The sequence below is a fragment of the Nicotiana tabacum genome, chromosome 12 (genome assembly GCF_000715075.1).
Source record: "Nicotiana tabacum cultivar K326 chromosome 12, ASM71507v2, whole genome shotgun sequence".
Lineage (NCBI taxonomy): Eukaryota > Viridiplantae > Streptophyta > Magnoliopsida > Solanales > Solanaceae > Nicotiana > Nicotiana tabacum.
Window position 1 is genome coordinate 14,745,500 of NC_134091.1, and position 19,962 is coordinate 14,765,461.

General features: G+C 36.4%; 2 protein-coding genes across 2 annotated transcripts; one reads left to right on the forward strand and one right to left on the reverse strand.

The window, feature by feature from the left end:
- The first annotated feature begins 5,913 nt into the window (after positions 1-5,913).
- LOC107792800 (nucleobase-ascorbate transporter 3) lies at positions 5,914-12,477 on the forward strand. Its single transcript, XM_016615036.2, has 14 exons — positions 5,914-6,597; positions 8,571-8,668; positions 8,757-8,933; positions 9,275-9,375; positions 9,539-9,614; positions 9,702-9,761; positions 9,838-10,022; positions 10,099-10,195; positions 10,337-10,423; positions 10,533-10,591; positions 11,067-11,158; positions 11,264-11,341; positions 11,421-11,581; positions 12,042-12,477. The coding sequence occupies exons 1-14, from the start codon at positions 6,438-6,440 to the stop codon at positions 12,258-12,260; spliced, it is 1,650 nt and encodes a 549-aa protein (XP_016470522.1). The 5' UTR covers positions 5,914-6,437; the 3' UTR covers positions 12,261-12,477.
- Positions 12,478-15,000: 2,523 nt separating this feature from the next.
- Positions 15,001-19,170, reverse strand: LOC107803744 (putative disease resistance protein At4g33300). The gene is made up of 6 exons (XM_016627508.2): positions 18,787-19,170; positions 17,848-18,254; positions 17,210-17,619; positions 16,756-17,111; positions 16,440-16,645; positions 15,001-16,160 (listed from the first exon to the last, which is right to left on the reverse strand). The coding sequence occupies exons 1-6, from the start codon at positions 19,059-19,061 to the stop codon at positions 15,328-15,330; spliced, it is 2,487 nt and encodes an 828-aa protein (XP_016482994.2). The 5' UTR covers positions 19,062-19,170; the 3' UTR covers positions 15,001-15,327.
- Positions 19,171-19,962: the final 792 nt, after the last annotated feature.

Sequence of the window (19,962 nt, forward strand, 5' to 3'; positions counted from 1 at the left end):
ACAACAGGGGGCGCTCCTAAGGTACCGCCTCGTAGTCCCAAATGTAAATATGCAAGACAGGGGGAATCTCCCGAGGAACCGTCTCGCAGTCCCAAAGTAAATATGCAGTACAGGGGGATCTCCCAAGGAACCGCCTCGTAGTCCCAAAGTAAATATGCAGTACAAGGGGATCTCCCGAGGAAACGCCTCGTAGTCCCAAAGTAAATATGCAGTACATGGGATCTCCCGAGGAATCGCTTCGTAGTCCCAAAGTAAATATGCAGTACATGGGGATCTCCCGAGGAACCGCCTCGTAGTCCTAAAGTAACTATGTAGTACAAGGGGATCTCCCGAGGAAACGTAGTCCCAAAGTAAATATGCAGTACATGAGGATCTCCCGAGGAACCGCCTCGCAGTCCCGAAGTAAATATGCAGTACATGAGGATCTCCCAAGGAACCGCCTCATAGTCCAAAAGTAAATATGAAGTACAGTGGGATCTCCCGAGAAAACGCCTCGTAGTCCCAAAGTAAATATGTAGCAGATAACCGAAGCAATAACGAATTTACATCAAGAATCTTACAGTTAAAGATCTAATTCAAATCAAGGGAAGCAGGTAATTCAACTAAGCATGTTGCACAAATTGCAAGTAAGAGTTAAGACACGTAGACATGCGATACTAGGCTAAACATGATCACTACATATGCTAAGGCAACTCAATTAAGGAATTTAAAAGGAAACAACTCAGCAAGAATCGAAATTTCCACAATTAGCCCGTGTACGCATTCGTCACCTCGCGTACACGGTGCTCACATATCACAAATTGTTTCAACTATACTAAATCCTAAGGGAATTTTTCCCACGCAAGGTTAGGCAAGTCACTTACCTCTAATCTTGCTCAATCAATTGATAAAGATGCCTTTCCCTCGATTATCCGACTCTGAATGACCCAAATCTAGCCAAAAGCAATTACATATCATAAATACAACTACAAGAAACTAATTTAAAAAATAAAACTACGACTTTAGCAAAGAACCGAAAATTCGGCCCAAAAGGCCGACTCGGACCCTCGTCTCGGAATCGGGTAAAAGTCACAAAATACGAATACCCATTTGATATCGATTTCACCCATACCAAAATTATCAAAATCCGACACCAAGTCGCCACTCAAATCCTCAAATTTAACTCTCCAAATCCCTAGCCTCAAATTCCCACATTTCACCTTAAACACACATAATCTAGATAGGAAAATCAATGGGGAAACAAGATTATTGATCAAAAATAAGAACAAGGTACTTACCTTAAGAAATTCCTCGAAAATGCTCTCAAGAAATGGCCAAACCCGAGCTCAAAATGTTCAAAATGATAAAAAATTCCGAACCCTTGAATTAGTAGAGTTTGTCAAGTGTTTTTGCTTCTACGGATCAGTTGACCGCACCTGCGATCCCGCTTTTGCAGAAAATACACCGCTTTTGCGGTTTTTCCCAGACTGCCTTACCTCCGCTTCTGCGATTTCCTATACGCTTCTGCGGACACACTTCTGCGGCTCCAGCGCACCTGCGACCTCCTTGTCCGCATCTGCGGTCTCGCAGATGCGGAATTTTCCTCGCATCTGTGACTTCTGCCCACACTGCTCCAGCCCACTTCTGCGGGCTCGCACCTGTGGTCAATCTTGCGCATGTGCGATTACACTAGAGTTGGTGCCTTCAGCCATTCTCCCAAGTCCAAATTCGATTCGTTAACCAACCGGAATTCACCCGAGGCCCTCAGGACCTCAACCCAAACATACCAACCAGTCCTAAAACATCATACGGACTTAGTCGAGCCTTTAAATCATATCAAACAACGCTAAAAACACGAATTGTGCATCGATTCAAACCTAATGAACTTTAAAACTTCAAACTTCTACATCTGACGCCGAAACCTATCAAATCAAGTTCGATTGACCTCAATTTTGCACACAAGTCATAATTGACATTACAGACCTATTCCAACTTCCGGAATCGAAATTCGACTCCGATATCAAAAAGTCCACTCCCGGTCAAACTTCCCAAAAATCATCTCATTTTTCAACTTTTGCCAATTGATCCTAAAATGACCTACAGACCTCCGGTTCAACATCCGAACACGCTCCTAAGGCCAAATCGCCCTACAGAGCTATAGGAACCGTCAAAACTCCATTCCGGAGGCGTCTTCACACAATTCAACCTACGGTCAATTCCTACGGCTTAAACTTCCATTTTAGGGATTATGTGTCCCATTTCACTCCGAAACCAAAAACAAATCCTCCCGGCAAGTCACGTAACCACAAAATGAAATAGAGGGAGAAATAAATAGGGGTTCGGAGCTAATTCTCTCAAAACGACCGGTCGGGTCGTTACATATAATTATCACAAACTTCATACTACTACTTAAACTAATGGTTAAGTAATTGTTATCAATCTTTAATATTCAAAAAATTTATCAGAATGCAATTCGTTTTGCTAATATCATCTTAACTTCAATAGATATATTTCTATAGAAGTAATTTTCAGGGGAAAAAATCCGACATGTATATGTTACAGTAATCAAGAATTTTATGTGTGTCAATAAGTAAAATAAAAGAAATATAATACTTTTTACTTTCTAGTTTCAGTAAAAGAACAATTGTAAAACAATTAACAAGTGTGTTATTGAACCATGTAAACCCTACATCAAAATTTTCAAGCTATAAATCTTCTTTAAAATCTGCAATATGCGCCAAGTTCAGATGTAGAGTTTACGCAGATTCTGATATAACTCAGTAATTTTAACTCAAATTCTATATTTATCGTAAAGAATCATTTGATATTCATAAATTATCAATTTAGAACTCATTAACTCTAAAAATCTAGAATATATAGCTCATAAAATTCAAATCTTGAATTAATCTTCGACAATCAGGGCCGAAAACTCTTTCATCAAACCAGGTTCTTGTATTTTCATCTGAAATGTTGACTCCAATGAGGTAATTTGAAGTTTGCTATTATAGGATCTCATTCTGTAGGTTTTCAACTTTCAAGGCATTGGTCCTTGTTCGCGATCGAGTGCCGACCAGGAGATAATCAATTCTCAGATTTTGTAACCTTTATTTACATGAATTACCATTTCAGAAGCCTCTGAAATATTCAATATTAATTAGAACCAAACGTAAAACTTTATCGAGTTAAAAGCTGCTTTTGGTAAAAATAGCAAAAGTTAGTAGAGGGGTAATCAAAGTGCCGGTATAATATACTCCAATAGTAATCAACAATATTTAATATGAATACATAAAACTTGAATATTTGTACTATATGAATATTTGTACATAAAACTTGAGAGTCGAGATCCGAGTATACAATGAATTCTATATGGAGTAATATTTAATAAGTTTTATAATATTAAAACAGTTCGACGCAGTTGTTCCCACTTCCCATACACACTGCGACTTCCACGTGCTGGCGCGAAGTTTCAAATAGTCAAACCGTTCTATTTCCCAATTTGGAGCTGCATTTGTTACACATTTACCGGTTCATGCCATCCCCACCGTGCTCTCTAGAGGGATGCAGGTTCCAGAGAACTCCTTAACTTTTGTTCCGTAAACTGTCGAAATCGGGCTCGACTATTGCATGACAGATCGGACTCGAAACGCAAGGGGTTGAAAATTGACCTGAAATCTCATCGAACCAGAATACGAGGTCAGAATGTTCATTCTTAAGAATATTGAGTCAATGATCCCGGGATCGATCTTGACCCTGAATAAGCTCGAGGAAACATAATTGGTATAACCAATAGAAAATCGAAATAACGGAAGGATAAAATATCCGTAACCGGTCGAATATCACGGCGGAAATCTCGGCACGTATCAATAAGGAACCGGCAAATCAGCAAATCAGGAAATTTTTTACCTTTTATAGAATTGTACCTAAAATAGGACTCCCCTATTATATAAAAGGGGTCTGATTAATTGTGAAACACACTGTAACTCACATTCGAAAGTAATATATTGTTATTTTTAGTTTTTATTATTCTCTTGTCATTCTGTTCTGATATCAATAAAAATACTTTTGGCTCGATGACGGCTAACCTTTTAAGGCTAAGACTTTTCAACCTGTGTGGTTTGCATTTGCTTTCTCATTATTTATTTTAATTTCAATATGATTTATCATTTTGTATCAAGATAGATCACGTATCCTTAAAATCACGTACAAATATAATTGTTATCCAATTTTAAAGGTAAACATATTTAAATATTATATTTATTTTAAAATTTTCATTGACTATATATAAAAATTATATTAATTTAGAATAAAGTAACTTAACAGGATTATCCTTCTAAACCCATAAGGCTTGAATCTTGGCTTTGCACATAAGCCTAGGAGGAGCTAGAGGGGCTCCAAACGGCCTTTATCGAAAAATTAACAATATATTTATGATTAATTGTTTTTTCAGTTATATGATAAAAGATGAACTCTTGGTAAACATTCTACTTCCGATATTATCCCCTCCCAATAGTAATATAGTATAGATCCCATTGTTTCCCATAAATTATCTTAAATTACTATTGAATGACCCGCTTTATTTTTGTCATTAACTTAAGATAATTTTGTCATTCAAAAGCTAATGATTGGGATATTGTTTCCCAAATTCATCATATTAAGGGCGTTACATAAAACTTACTCTTGTAATATTGATAATCTTTTTAAATGAAGTAGTAAGCTGTCAGATAATAATAAGAAAAAAAAATAATTCCCCCCTCATGCCCTTCCATGAAGAGACATGTCTGCTTTATTTCTCTTTGATTTTTCTCTTTTTCTCTGTTCATTTTATATCATGATTGTGTCATATCAAATGAAATATTGGATAATAGAGAGAAAGAAAGGTGTAATTTTGTTAAGGTTGGTATTATGAGAATTTGATGGAAGAGTTGGCTGAGGAGATGATAAGGTTATTAGACATTTTTGCCTTGTCTTTATTTGTTAATGGCAGACACTTTATAGGAAAAAAAGTTGAAATCACAAGCTGTTAGTTTGTTTTATTCTCATTTTCTTGGCTTTAATTATTGCCCTTAGGCCCCCCTATATTCTCCTTACACCATCACCCTCATACACCATTTTCATAGTTCCACTATCAAACTAATTAATTTTTTTAAAATCATAATATGCAATCCGTGATCCTTTTATTAAGAAAGTGAAGTGGAGATTATTGTATTATATACCAACAAAAATATTTTCTCCTCCCTTCTTATTTTTCTTTTTCAATTTCCCTTCCCATTTATTGGTTTTTGAAAAAAAAAAAGAAAAAAAATGAGAAGAAGCTTATCTTACTCTCATTATCCTAAATTATTTGAGACACTTATTTATTTAAGAGTAAATATACCCATTGATATGACATTTTCATCCGTTTAAAATATTTTTAGCTATATAAAGTTTTAGTCTATAATATGTTTTATTCAATTTTAATTTGTAATATATTCCAACAAATTTAAGAGTTAATAATCGAATTCTACACTGAAAATTGAATAAGTTAATTTTGAAACTTCAGTTTCAATTAGTCTTTTTTGGAACAAAAAGAAAGATTCATTATTTTCTTTACAAAGTTAAGAAGCAAAAAGTGAAAACTCAACTAAGATAGCATTTGTAAAAAAAAATGTTAAATTTAAATTTTGCAACACTATTGTTAGAATTGTTATTGAATAGTAATAAATTACTAATATTCAATAACATTTCTAATTTATGTCTTGCCTTCGTTTGTTTAGTAAATAAATAAATATATTTTTAGTACCCATTACCACTCTAGTACAATGAGCCAAAGAATGTCAAAACTGTAATTAACAGAAGAGTCAAGGGGTATTTGTAAGCTAGCGCATTGATATTTGTGGACCCACGTGGGATGTCCCCCCATCCCTCTTATGTTCCTCGAAACTATCAAAAAACCTTAACCCGTTTTACGTTTAACGTAATCTAACGATCTTTTTTCCCTCCTCTTTTTGGCCCTTTCTGAAAATTATCTCCGCCCTCTGTTTTTTCCTCTTATCCCTACACTCTTCTCTCACTTTCACCCTTGTCAGAAAAATTAAAAAGAAACACACACACACACACACAAAATATTACAGTATAAAATACCAATAAAAATAACAATAATCTGAGTGTCTAGCATGTTGCAGAAGTTGATCCCAATCTGATCTGGCTATTCAAATTTCATTTTCTATAGTAATTAATGCTCGTTAGAAAAAGTCACAATTTATTATACGCATCACACACACTAAGCTCAGATTTCATTTTCAATTTTAGTATTTCTATAGTGTACTTTCCTTTTTTTCCCAGTCTATACTCTATAGTGTCACATGTCGGTCCTGATTCTTGAAATCTAAGTTAGAAAGGTGTCCTTTAATTAAACTCCATTTTTGTAGTTTCTTTTGTAATTTGTAAAGTAGAGAGTAGCAGAAAGAGGAAAAAGAATTATGGGGGAGACTCACAATCATGACCACAGCCACCAGCCACCGCCGCCACAGGTGGCGGCGCCACCAGCAATGCCACTTGGTTCTGCCAGAGGACCACTTTTTCCTCCTGCGGAGCAACTCCTTCAGCTTCACTACTGCATACACTCTAATCCTTCTTGGCGTTAGTATTCTGATTCTCTCTTTTAACTATTTATATAGTAAAAGTGCCATACCAAAAAGATAAAGATGAAAATTTAACACACTCTTTTTGTAAAGTTTGTTTTTTTAAATAATATTTTTTGGTTGGGGTGAATTTTAAAATTTAAAAGTATTGTTATTGAAAGTAACGTTTTTGCAGAACAAGATTCTATTCTGTAAATGTTTTAGTTTTCTGACCTTTGGAGTTTGAGTGGTATTGTTATCTTGGAGAAAGTTGAGCTTTTTTTAGTAGTCTTTTTTCAATTCTTTTCTTTGGGTCTAATTGGTACAAAATTAGATTCTAATTCTCTGCAAGTTTAGTCACTGTTTCCTCTTATCCGGAGATAATTATGAAAAAGAGAGGTTATAATTTTTAGTTTATAGTAAAGTAAGAAAGATTATCGCCTAATGAAGATTGGCCAAGATTGTCATAGAACCCCAGGAAAGTTTCAAAGCTTAACAAAAACAATTATGGAGTAAGTTGTAGAATATAAATTAAAAGCTCATTGGTGTTACTTATAGTTCATGACTTGGAGATTTCCTTGGGCCGATTGCAGTGAGATAAGATTGATCAAAATACCCCAATATTGTTGCTAATTGAGCACAGTGGCGGAGTGAGTATTTTCATTGAGGGGATCAAAATATAAAGAAGTAAATCCATGAAGAAGCCAAGGGGTGTCAATATGTGGTATATATACGTAAAAATAAATTACCTCGCTACACAGTGTAATTTCCGACGAAGGGGTGTCGTGTGGCTCCTCAATCCATTGATTGAGCCAATGCTATGTTCTCAATGAAGAGTCTCTTTCGTGTGTGATTGTTGGCGAATTTGTTTTTGGAATGGACATTGCATGGTTGGGTAAATGGTTGCTGATGCAAGTTGGTTGCCCCTTTGTAATATGGCACAATGAATAATACTTATCTAATTAGAGCTCTTAAGATGAGCCAAAGATTAGATAGACGAGAGTGCCAACACCTTTCAAAAAAGAAAGAATTACAAAATGGACACAAGCCCAATAGCGCACGGGCATTCATCATGCTAAGGTGATTACAGTGAGTAATTGAAAGGATGAGAGGGGAGAAAAAGATAAGTTCAGCTGAATTCTAGTTCAGTCACTTGTCAAAAGGAAAAGCCAATTCAGATTTTAATCACTTAATATTCATCCTAACTTCTCAAGTGTCCGAGGCAGTGCAATGACCCCCTCATGTAAGTTGCTTGATGGTTATGCATTTATGACAACGATCAGGTGAAGGAATCAAAATCATATAAAGCTCCCCGTTTCTCCAGAGTTTGGAGTTGAGATTGCTCCGAGTAAAAATGCTTTTGTTGCTGTGGAGTTGAAGCATGTTCTTCTCTTTTTTTCTCGGGGAAGCTGTATATCATCTGAAGACTTAAGAATCAAACTGTTTAATGGGGACCTGAGTTAGGTTTGAACTTCTTTTCGAAGACTACTATAAACTTTGCGATCATACAATAAATGATTTCCCAACCAAAAGGAGCTGGAGACTCTCCATGAGAAACCTAAAATTATGTGGATTGGGTTCTGGTAAAGACGAATAATCCTCTTAACCATTGCAAGATTGCCTCAACATCACCTTTTGATAGAATAAAGGTCTCATATTGAGAAATAAGACCTGGTTTACAGTTTCCTTGATTATGCTGCATGTGGACCACTCAAAGGAAATTAAATGACTTTTGAACGAATTTGGAAACTCTCATGGATAATTTGATGTGGCATTTACGGATTCACTTCTAATTATTTGTAATGCAGTTCTTGTTCCTGTCAATTAGGAACTTTTTACTTTGTTATATAACAAAGAAAATAAAAGAATTCCAGAAAATAGTGGCCAGAACGATTTTAGGATTTGAAGTTCCCACATGTGGTAAATGAATTACAGATTCCATAACTTTTGGTCTTTTTTCTCTAATCAGTTGCATGATTCCACATTTTGCAGCACAAACTGTTTTGCTGGCTTTCCAACACTACATAGTTATGCTTGGAACTACAGTAATGATTGCCACCGTGCTGGTACCTCAGATGGGTGGGGGTCCGGTATATCTTCATCATTTCCCTCGTTGAGTATTGGAGATCCCATTTCAATGTAATATTGACATAATGAGCTCTTTAACTTCGTGCATAGGGTGACAAAGCTCGAGTTATCCAATCTTTGCTTTTCACATCAGGAGTGAATACTCTTCTGCAAACGCTTTTCGGCACAAGACTTCCCACTGTGATGGGTCCGTCATTTGCTTACATCATATCAGCACTGTCGGTCATTAACGATCTCTCTGACGGTAATTTCAGAAGTGAGCATCAGGTAAATAAAGTTTACTGTGTAGGTATTATCTCTATTACTTGTATAATATATTTTGTGGATCTGTTTTTCCTTATTTTCTCAACCCTTAGTAGGCTTGTCCCCCTTTTACTTGATTACACAGAAACACTTGCTTAGAAGAGTGATTGCTCATCTTCTCTGGTCTTGTTTATTTCTCTTAAGATCATTGACTACTCTTGAAACAAGGTTCCGTTTACATCATAGTCACCTTAGCTTTAGTACTCTGATATTAATTCTTTGATATTGAATGTTGGATCTTGTAGAGATTTAGTACAATTGCTGATGATATTTCTGATGCATTACCCTTTTATTGCTGCTTGTAGAGATTCGAGCACACTATGAGAGCTATTCAAGGATCGTTGATAGTGTCTTCCTTTATCAACATAATACTTGGATACGGCCAAGCCTGGGGAAATCTTACAAGGTAAGTTGTGTTTTCTGCTTCTAAATGCTTATTACAAATACCATTAGTTCTGTCTTAGAATCTTGGAATTGTCTTTCTGTCTTTGGATTGTCTTCTACTTGTGTTTCATCACTTTATTACTTTCTGTGATGGAGGAATCACATGCCCTTCTTTTTGCCTACAGGTTTTTCAGTCCTATTGTCATTACGCCACTTGTCTGTGTTGTAGGTCTTGGTTTGTTTGGTAGGGGCTTTCCTCAGGTAATGTCCCGCATTCTTAAAAGATTCGTTGGTCGAGAGTTGCATAAACGTCATCCAGTTTTATTTATGATCCTATGATTTGATCAGGTGGGTGACTGTATAGAGATTGGCCTACCCATGTTAATTCTACTTGTCATTTCCCAGCAGGTAATATATTATTCATTGACTAGTTTTTCTAGTGATAATCCTTTCAACTTACTATAAGATTGTAATGTATTTGCAGTATATGCAACGTGTTCATCCAGTTGCCCAATCTATACTTGAAAGGTTTGCTTTGCTCTTGTGCATTGGGCTTATCTGGGCTTTTGCTGCTATTCTTACTGTTGCCGGTGCTTACAACCATGTGAAGGAGCGAACTGAGCTTAGCTGCCGAATTGACCGTTCGTTCCTCTTGCAATCGGCTCCATGGTACTCAGCTGGATACAATAATGACAATGTCTTCAGCCTCTATCTTCTGCTGACGTGTATGTTTGGTTGCCTGTAGGATCAAAGTTCCTTACCCTTTCCAGTGGGGGACTCCCATATTCAGAGCTAGCAGTGTTTTTGGAATGATGGGTGCTGCACTTGTCTCAGCAGCAGAGGTTCACTTGTCATTTTGATTAAATTTAATCCCCCCCGCCAAGTCTTTGAATTAAATTTTTTCTTTTAGAAGCATGAGATTTAGTATAGGAGTTGTTGTCATTATGATTTCTTTAATATATACCTCCGATATTTGTTTGCAGTCAACAGGAACTTTTTACGCTGCATCAAGGCTTGCAGGGGCGACACCCCCGCCAGCACATGTAGTGAGTAGAAGCATTGGCCTACAGGTGCTTCATCCACCAAGTGATTCAACAATGCCCTTTTTACAATTTTCTTCTACTTTTGCCCTCTGATAAATTTTCAGCATAAAAAAGTGGTTCATTTTGCTCTGTCCAGGGTTTAGGCCAGCTCTTTGATGGGTTCTTTGGTGCTGTTGTTGGCACTACTGCATCTGTGTAAGGGTTAATTTCTCTCCTGATTTAACGCAAAGCGTCTTCTGGTTCAGTTGATAAATTTTCTTCATAGACTTTCTTGGCCTTTGCAAATTTTTAATCTTCCCCCTTGCAAACCATTTTGACTAGTTATTTATCACCCAAAAAAGTATTCTAATAAGTTTTAAAGGGCAGCCCGGTGCACTAAGCTCCCACTGTGGGCAGGGTCGGGGAAGGGCCAGACCACAAGTGTATACCCTGCATTTCTGCAAGAGGCTGTTTCCACGGCTTGAACCCGTGACCTCCTGGTCACATGACAATAACTTTACCGGTTACACCAAGGCTCCTCCTCTTTTTTAATAAGTTTTTTGAAGACGTAAAAGACTAAAAGTATCCTTCCAGAAGTACCATCTGAGGGATAGATATTTTCTTCCATGATACTTTCTTCGTTTAATGTTGTGGCATTCACGCCTAATTTATAGATGCTACAAAACTGCAGTGAAAATGTCGGCCTTCTCGGACTAACTCGTGTTGGGAGTAGAAGAGTTGTTCAGATTTCTACTGCTTTCATGATCTTCTTCTCTATATTTGGTTTGGCTCTTTCTCTCGCTCTCTCTCTCCCCCACCCGACCCCTTTCTTTCTTCATCCCTAAGTATGTTTTCCAACTAACAATACTAACGTAAGTTATTGTCCAGGAAAATTTGGAGCATTCTTTGCTTCAATTCCTTTGCCAATATTTGCAGCTATCTACTGTATCTTATATGGTATAGTTGGTGAGTGCTTTTTTCCCTTAGCTTTTTTATCTTCTTGTAATCTTATTAACAGTGACTTGAGAAGTAAATTTTTTTGCAGCTGCTATTGGTATTTCCTTTATCCAATTCGCTAACAAAAACTCCATGCGGAATATTTACGTGCTCGGAATCTCTCTATTCCTTGGTATATCTATACCCCAATACTTTGTTATGAACACAGATATTGCTGGTCATGGACCTGTTAGAACTCCAGCTGGTTGGGTAAGAAACATAACTTCACACCATCCATTGTTATGATTTGTTGACATGCAATTGAAAATGGATCTAGTTATGTTCACTCATTTTAGCCTATAATAATAGCAGTTCAATTATCATCTTTACTAGACTAGGAATTAGAAGGGGAGCCTTGGCATAATTGGTAAAGTTGCTGCCCTGTGACCGAGATTACGGGTTCGAGCCATGGAAACAACCTCTTGCAGAAATGCAGGATAAGACTGCGTACGATAGACCCTTGTGGTCCAGCCCTTTCCCAGACCCCGCGCATAGCCTGAGCTTAATACACCGGGCTGCCTTTACTAGATTAGGAATTAATGCTTATAAAAGATGCACCTGTAATTACTTTATAAGTGACCTAATTGTGGAGACATCTTTTACACCGTGGTGTATAGAAATTTAACTCATTGATAGGCAGAAAGTTAAAATTCTCCCATGTTTAATGCAGTTCAATGACATATTAAACACAATCTTCTCTTCACCTCCTACTGTTGCAACAATTGTCGGGACGTTCGTAGACAACACGCTCGAAGCGAGACACTCGGTTGACGATAGAGGTGTTCCTTGGTTGGTTCCTTTCCAGAGGAGAAAGGGAGATAGCAGAAATGATGAGTTTTATAGTTACCCTCTTAGAATTCATGAGTACATCCCAAGTAGGTTTCTGTGATATAACTTATACATCCATGTATATGACTGTATCAAGGTGTATGACAAAATTTCTTTTTAGTTCCCAGCCTTGCCCTTTTTCTTTTCGTTTCAATTCTTGTCACCTGAAATTTGTAAACATCAGACATTTGAGGCCTGCAAGTTTAGATGATTCATATATGGGAAGGCAACCCGATTGGGTGTCAGAGGATGGCATGGCATTCACCACTTTCTGTTTATATTTCTCATGTTATTGAGTAAACTTTAGTTTATGGATTTAAGTTATATAACTACAACAATAGTATATGCACGTGAGTGAGTTTGGGAAGGGTAGTGTGTATGCAGACCTTATTTCTACTTTGTGAATGGAGAGATTTTTCCGATAGATTCTCGGTTCCGGGAAAGTATGAAGTATTTGCTATAGAGGCTTCTACAACTATAGACGGTATATTTGTTTGGTTGTCCATTCTCATATACTGTTCAGAGATTCAATAAGCTAATTCCTGTAAATGTATATTTGACAAGTTGTCACCTAAACCAAAAGCAATAATAAATGCTAGGCAAAATACATATTTTACCCATCGATCTTGTACTCAAATTCCTTATACACTTGTTAAACACGTGAATAGTATTACACACCAAAATTTTTATAAGTGTGTTAATTACACAATTCTTTTGTCATGTGTCACAGGCATGTATTACACATAAAAGAGGAATTAAATTTTTTTCCTTTTTTTAACTATTTTCTTTTTAAATTAAAGAAAAAAAAATATAACACATGTCTTCTTCCCCAACCCCAAACCCTAGCCCCCCGGTTCCCGTTTCATCTTCTTCCCCGACCCCCATTCCCTCATTTTTGGCCTCTCCAACCCCTATGACTAAGAAGAAAAAGAAAAGGAAGAAGAAAAGAGGAATTATTGGGTCTTGTAAAAATCACTATTATTGACCTTTTGAAAAAGCTTAAATTTAATCGGGTCTTGTTGATTTTGGTGTTCCATGACCTAGATAATTAATTTGAATTCGTGATTTAGGAACTATTGGGACTTGTAAAAATCACCATTATTGGCCTTTTGAAAAAGCTTGAAAATTTAATCGGGTCTTGTTGATTTTGGTGTTCCATGACCTAGATAATTAATTTGAATTCGTGATTTAGGAACTATTGGGACTTGTAAAAATCACCATTATTGGCCTTTTGAAAAAGCTTGAAAATTTAGTCGGGTCTTGTTGATTTTGGTGTTCCATGACCTAGAAAATTAATTTGAATTCGTGATTTTTGTTGAGTAAAAATTTACTAAAAATATGCAAAAAATTGGTGATTAATTTTGATAAAATTCAAAAAATACCATTAACAAATTTGAAGCTTTGGGTTTGAGCTTGAATTTGAAATTTGTATAAGGATTTGTGATGAATGTTATTAAAACTTGTTAATGGTGGAAGGGTGGTGGTAGTATGGTGGTGGTGGAGAATATGATGGGGTTGGGAAGATGAGGAGGGGGCGGGGTTTTTTCTTTTCTGTATTTTTTTCTTTGTGAAGATGAGGAGAGGGGGTGGGGTGAAGAGTTTTTTTTTTTAATTTTTTTTTCTCGATTTATGACACGTGTCAGATGCTGATTGGCGCGTGTAATAGCAATTTCTAAGCAAATATGGTCAAAAACTAAAGTATTGTGTAATTGACACATATTTAAAAGTTTTGGTATGTAATATTATTCTCGTATTTAATAGATGTGTAAGAGGTATTTGGAAACAAGCTCAATGGGCAAAGTATGTATTTTGCCTAAATGCTATAACAAACTTGGTGGAAAAATATATCTGGAAATCTATGAAGTTCGATTTAAGAAAAGGATGTCACAAAAGAGTGGTTATCTAAAATGACATTTGTGTTCAACGCCTATGGTCAAGATTCGAGAAATTTATTGAAAGCCATATGTCGGATGTGAACACTACCAAATTTGGGTGGAAAATTTATCAAATTCTTTGAACAAACCTCACTTCTTTCCCTATCACCTGAAGGATGAAGCTGAAGAAAAACTAGCAAAGTGTCCCCACATTTGATTTACTAATTCCGTGTTTGGTTCCATGAACTTCATATTAAATATTGTCTTTTACTTTCACAGTTTTAGTGATAATAATAAGTAGAGGGTCCACACGTTTACTTCAATTTTTATTTTTATTTTGGTTTTGGTTCATGAACCCGTACAGAGTGTTGATTATGACTCTCAAGAATTCATTTCGGATATGGCGTCAATGACTTTTTAGCTATATTGTTCACTGATAGCACTCAATTGATTCATGTTTAGCTTTTTGGCATCAGTTTATTCATTGCTACAGTCCTCCTTTTCCTCATAAACAAAACTGTGAGAGTTACACTGCCGTTTATTCAGAATTTAGACAATCTGCGTTCTAAGTTGGGAGAGTGAATTCTAATATATCTATCTAAACGTATATACTTATATTATATGTGTATACGTCGTGTCTGTGTCTGTCTCTGTGTGTGTGTTGATGAGCTTCTAACTTGCTTTTATCTGCTTAGCAAAGTTTCATTTTCTTTAGCAGAAGAAAAACCAGTAAATTCATGGCTTTCCGGGAAAGTGGAAATGACAGTGTAGTGAAACTGTAAAGGGCACTGTTATATAGATCTTCTTTTCGGATCAAACAAAGATAACTGTCATAAAATGTGGACTAACCTAGTTACTACACCCGAAATTAACTTATATAAAAAAAAAAAAAAAAAAATTACGCTATCCACGTATTTGAGCTTGTTATAGTAAGTAACCTGCCTTATAACTTCATTTCTTATGGACGGTTATATGTAGTTATCTTGTTTCCAATACAGGCAAATATCAACTATTGAGATGTAGTCCATCTATTTATTTACATATCAATATATACTATTTACAAGAGAGCCTGGAAAATGAACTGCAAAACTGACTACTGAGGAAGTCACTCAAGAATAGAGCACTTCTCAGCAACCTGCAGATACACAACAGACACAGTCCTCGTCGTGCTTCTACTAGCGCAAAACAAAAACAAAAAAACTTACTAAATTTACTCAAGAAACCCCAAGGGGAAAAATAGAATTAGGAAACTGGCTACTGAGAAAGCCAATCAAGAGTGAAACACTCCTCAGCAACCTGTACACAGAGACCTGGGATAGCCTTCTCAACATCATTCCACTGACAAAAAACTTCATTGTCACAAATTACACAACTCAACGATTCAAGAAATACCAGAGAGCTTGGCAAACTCTCGATTTGAGGGCACTCCCGCATATCAATTTTCTCCAAGTTTCTGCAGCACCCGATAGCCTCAGGGAGACATCTCAAACCAATACATTGAGAAATGTCAAGATACTTTAAGTTTACCAGATGACCAATTCCGGGAGGAAGCTTTTTTAGATGCGGGCAGGCGTATATCCTTAAAACTTGTAGAGCTTGTAATTCACCTAAATCAGATGGAAGTTCATAAAGACTATCGCAATTAGTGATACCAAGGCTTTTGAGCTTATGCAACTGGCAAATACTTGACGGCAGTTTATTGAAGTTGATGCAATGATCCATTGTGAACTCTGAGAGCTGTGGGAACAAACCAGGGAGGTCTACAAATGATTCATCTAGGTTGTTTTTCATGTCACAAAGTATTAGTGATATTTTTCGCAAGTTATTGAGAGGATTTGTGGAGTCGGACAGGTGAGTGACGGATATCTTCTCAAACCAAAGGCTTCTCAAGTTGGTTAAATTACCAAAGACCGACATGTTATGAAGAACTGCATTGGAGGCACTATAGTTTATGACTATCAATGCCCTTAGCTTAGGCATGTTTTCCAGGAAAGGAGGCAAAAAGTACTCAGATGACGAAAAATTGAGAATCAGTACTTCAGCTTTCGGGCAATCCATTCTGAACCAGTCCATTTCTCTCATTTCATCTGCAGTTAAGAGAAGGAATTAGAGAATTTTTGCTGCTACACACAGGAGGAGACAGGATTTCACTTTAATGGGTTCTGAATTTCAAAACGACTACTTCAAGTGCTAATAACTGGATTTTAAGTTTATATTTAATGAATTTTTTAAACACAAATACATTATTTGAGCAAAAGCTACTTGGTTCAGCTAAACTCGTATACGGGCTTCTAGCTCCGCCCCTGGCTACACAAGGACTAACTGTCATTATAATGCTATCAGTAATGGCCGAGGTTCAGTAATACCTGTATGCAAAGAAATAACTCGTGCGTTGAAAGGTTCATCCATATTTCTTTCCCATTCTTTTGGCAACCTTGTATCTCTTCTCGGCATGACCAATTGCCTTCTCTGATTTACATCCCCACGGTTGCTCACATGAATAGCTAGGTCTCGTAAGACATCATGTTGGGACACCGATATCTCATAGTAACTGGTGTACATATCTCCAGCTCTACCACATGAACAACACATTGAAGTCTATCAACATATTGATTTTTCCATAACAAATCACCTTCTAACAAAATTAAATGATTTTTTCATAAGATTCAAGTTTCCTCTTACCGTGCATCTTTCACTAGATTTAGAAGATTTTTGTCTGAAAGTTCAACAAGAATGTGAAAAGCCTCTTCCTCATCAATATCATGTAGCTCCACCCACATGTTAATTAGAACATCAAGAGGAATCCTTTTGTCTTCTGGAAAAGCACCCAAGTCGAGGAAACACTCTCTCACCTTATCAGGCAAACAGTCAATACTCAATTTCATTCGCTCAAGCAACTGCAGTTCATGAGACTCGCCGACAGGTTGGCTTTGTGATAATCTGTTTTTCGCACTTGTCCAGAACATCTCAGGCTTTCCCTTTAATGAAGATCCAATGACCTTAAGTGCCAACGGAAGCCCTTCACATTCCTCCACAACCTAAAAATTCAAAAAACTTTAGTTTGCTTAGTGCTTAAGTATAAGTAGAAGTTTTCGCAAAGAAAAAGGATATGCTGCCAAAAACATATTACTAATACCTTTTTGACAAGCTTATGATTGAAACCACGCGGAATGGAATTATGTCCAAAAGCAAAATGGCAAAATAAGGACATAGCTTCATCTTCCCTTAATAGCTCTAAATCATAAACACAGTCAATAACCGATGGAGGGAACTTAATGCGCGACACAACTAGGATCTTGCAGCCGGGAATTTTGAGAATTAACGGCTCTAGCACAGAGAGGGACCAAACATCATCAAGAATCAAGAGTACAGGGACTGTAGAGTTCGAGTTCCATTGGTACTGTAGGTTCCACTGGGGCAAAATCTCCGCACGTCCATAACTGTGAAGATTGCACCCTGATATCTTTTCCCAAATCGTTTTCCTCAATTGCTCCACATTTGGAGATTGAGAAACAGTGAAAAAGAAAATCTTGTCCTTGAAATAACCTGGAAAAACATGACAAATTTTAGACTATAGTCTAATCAATAACTTCTGTTCTTGGATTGAGTCATGTACATGCAAAATCAAATGTCTTATTTGTATTTAGAATTCACCTGATAAATTAGAGTTGATAGCCAATAAAGTTTTCTACCTTTTTTTCCACTCCGTTTAAGCAGCAATACAAAAGACTAAACAAAGAGAAATGAGAAACTTTTTTGGGAGTAATTACTTACTTTTAACTTGATCATCTTTACAAATCTCTTTAGCCAAGGTGGTCTTGCCAATACCCCCAATTCCGCAAATCTCAAACACACCCCTATCTTCTTTACCCATTAACATCTCCTTCACTTTCCTCTTCCCCAACTCAATCCCAGCACCTAAACTTACAAAACTATACTCAAACCATTTCTCATCCTCTTCCATTCTTTTCACAGCTTTCCCTAAACACCCTCCACCACCACCACCGTCGTCAACTCCAATCTTTATAGCTTTAAGCCTATGTTCAAGAACATCAAATCTCTGTTCCATATTAAACCTAACGTGATGAACATCAGCTAGTACATGAGCTTGCATTGTAACTTGCATGAACCTCCCTACTCTTTTCTCCAGCCTCTCCATCTTCCTTGCCAGCTGTAGGTTCCTGTTATCGAGCCATAATATAATTAAATAATTAGAAGTTTTTCTTTCTAACAGCTTAAGATGATCACACAATTCGATAAGATATCAAGCAGGCAAGAGGTCTTGGTTCAAAGGCCCGTTTGGCCATAAAAGAAATTTCACTTTTTTTCTGAATCGGTGTTTGTCAATGAAAATTTCAAATTTGGATGAATTTCGGGAATTTTTCGAAAAATTTGAAAACCTTCCAAAAAGCTATTTTACAAAATTTTCACTTCAAATCACTCAAAAAAAATTCAAAAACAGCTCCAAATAGTATTTATGTCCAAAAACAACTCTAATTTTCAAATAAAAAAAACATTATTTTTCGGAATTTTACAATTCTTATGTCCAAACGCCGTGTTCCTTCTCAACCCTTAAGATGGTCACGCAATTCAACAAGTTCACGATGTTTGGCTTATAAGAATCACATACATATAAGAGGGGACGTTTTATAATTAAACAGTTAAAGATGTAATCTTTTTAACAGCTTAAGCTTTTAGACGAGACAATCACACCTGTAGACGTTCCAACGGCCAGAGTTGAGAACTTTTCCGGCAAGTTCATACCCATCTTGTAGAATCTTCGAGAAGTCATCGAGCTGACGCTGACGTGTCTGTGAAAGTTCAACGCCAGTTTGTTTGATTTCTTGGATGATTGGAAGGAGACCGTTAATGTCGACGATGAGCTGCTCGGCGGTTGAACGGCAGAAGGTGGATTTTCGGACTATGGCTAGGAGGTGTTTTAGGAGTTCGGTGGCGATTTCGCCGGCGAAAAAGTCCGTTACCGCCATGTTTGGGAACTTGGGAGTTGGTGGTTATTTTGATCTTTTCACATTTTGTTTTGAAGAGCTAGAAGTTTGAGTGATTGTTATGGAGTTGTAATTAACTACTACTAGTACTAGTCTACTACCTCGTGAGGTTTTATTAAATGACAAATTTAACCCTGTCAATTTTTATTTTATTTGTTAATTAAAAGGATAAATTTGTGTTGCGTTGCTTTTTCAAAAAATTTAAAAATCAATATTACTTTGTTAAATTTTGGGAAAAAAGAATAGGTAATATGAGGAATATAGTTAAACAACTTATGAGAAATAAAGATGGGTATAACAAATGGAACTCAAAATTATTATTTTTTTCACTTTATTTTGGAAGGCCATGTCTAATTGATTGGAGTTTGAGAAAGAAAAATAAATTTAGCACGTAACAAAAGTACCTTTAAAACTTGTGATCTGAACTGTGCCATGATATTTTAGTTAAAATAACAAGTTTAAAGTTATTAAAGAATGATGTGTCATTTTTTCTTTTAACAAATTAGAAAGTAACTGAGAAATTATATATTATCCCTTATATCTCGATATAAAATGTGTTTGAAAGATATATTAAAACAACTGTTGATTCCTACTTACAAAAATGTGTTAGAAGAAAACAATAAGCTCAATTATGATCATATTTGAACTTGAGATATTTTACTGACTTATTGTCTCACGATTACCACAACTGCAAGTCTATGGGAAAATAAAATCACATCCAAGATTAGAGTATATTGCCATGATTGAGCTTGAATTTTTTTAAGTCCACAGTCAGAATGCAAAATTGAAAAGTTAATATCCAATTTTTGTCTCTCCCATAGTTCCATATGCCTATATTTCAACAAAATGGAGTCCACGAGAAGAAAAAAGACACTCTGTTTGT

Bases quoted from the DNA above. Each gene is read 5' to 3' on its own strand.
- LOC107803744 (XM_016627508.2), bottom strand. From the start codon at position 19,061: ATGGCGGTAACGGACTTTTTCGCCGGCGAAATCGCCACCGAACTCCTA. The intron at 18,255-18,786 runs GTGTGATTGTCT...GCTCGATAACAG, and splicing joins GGCCGTTGGAACGTCTACAG to GAACCTACAGCTGGCAAGGA. The intron at 17,620-17,847 runs GTAAGTAATTAC...ATGTTTTTCCAG, and splicing joins TAAAGATGATCAAGTTAAAA to GTTATTTCAAGGACAAGATT.
- LOC107792800 (XM_016615036.2), top strand. From the start codon at position 6,438: ATGGGGGAGACTCACAATCATGACCACAGCCACCAGCCACCGCCGCCA. The intron at 9,615-9,701 runs GTAATGTCCCGC...TGATTTGATCAG, and splicing joins TTGGTAGGGGCTTTCCTCAG to GTGGGTGACTGTATAGAGAT. The intron at 11,582-12,041 runs GTAAGAAACATA...TGTTTAATGCAG, and splicing joins TTAGAACTCCAGCTGGTTGG to TTCAATGACATATTAAACAC.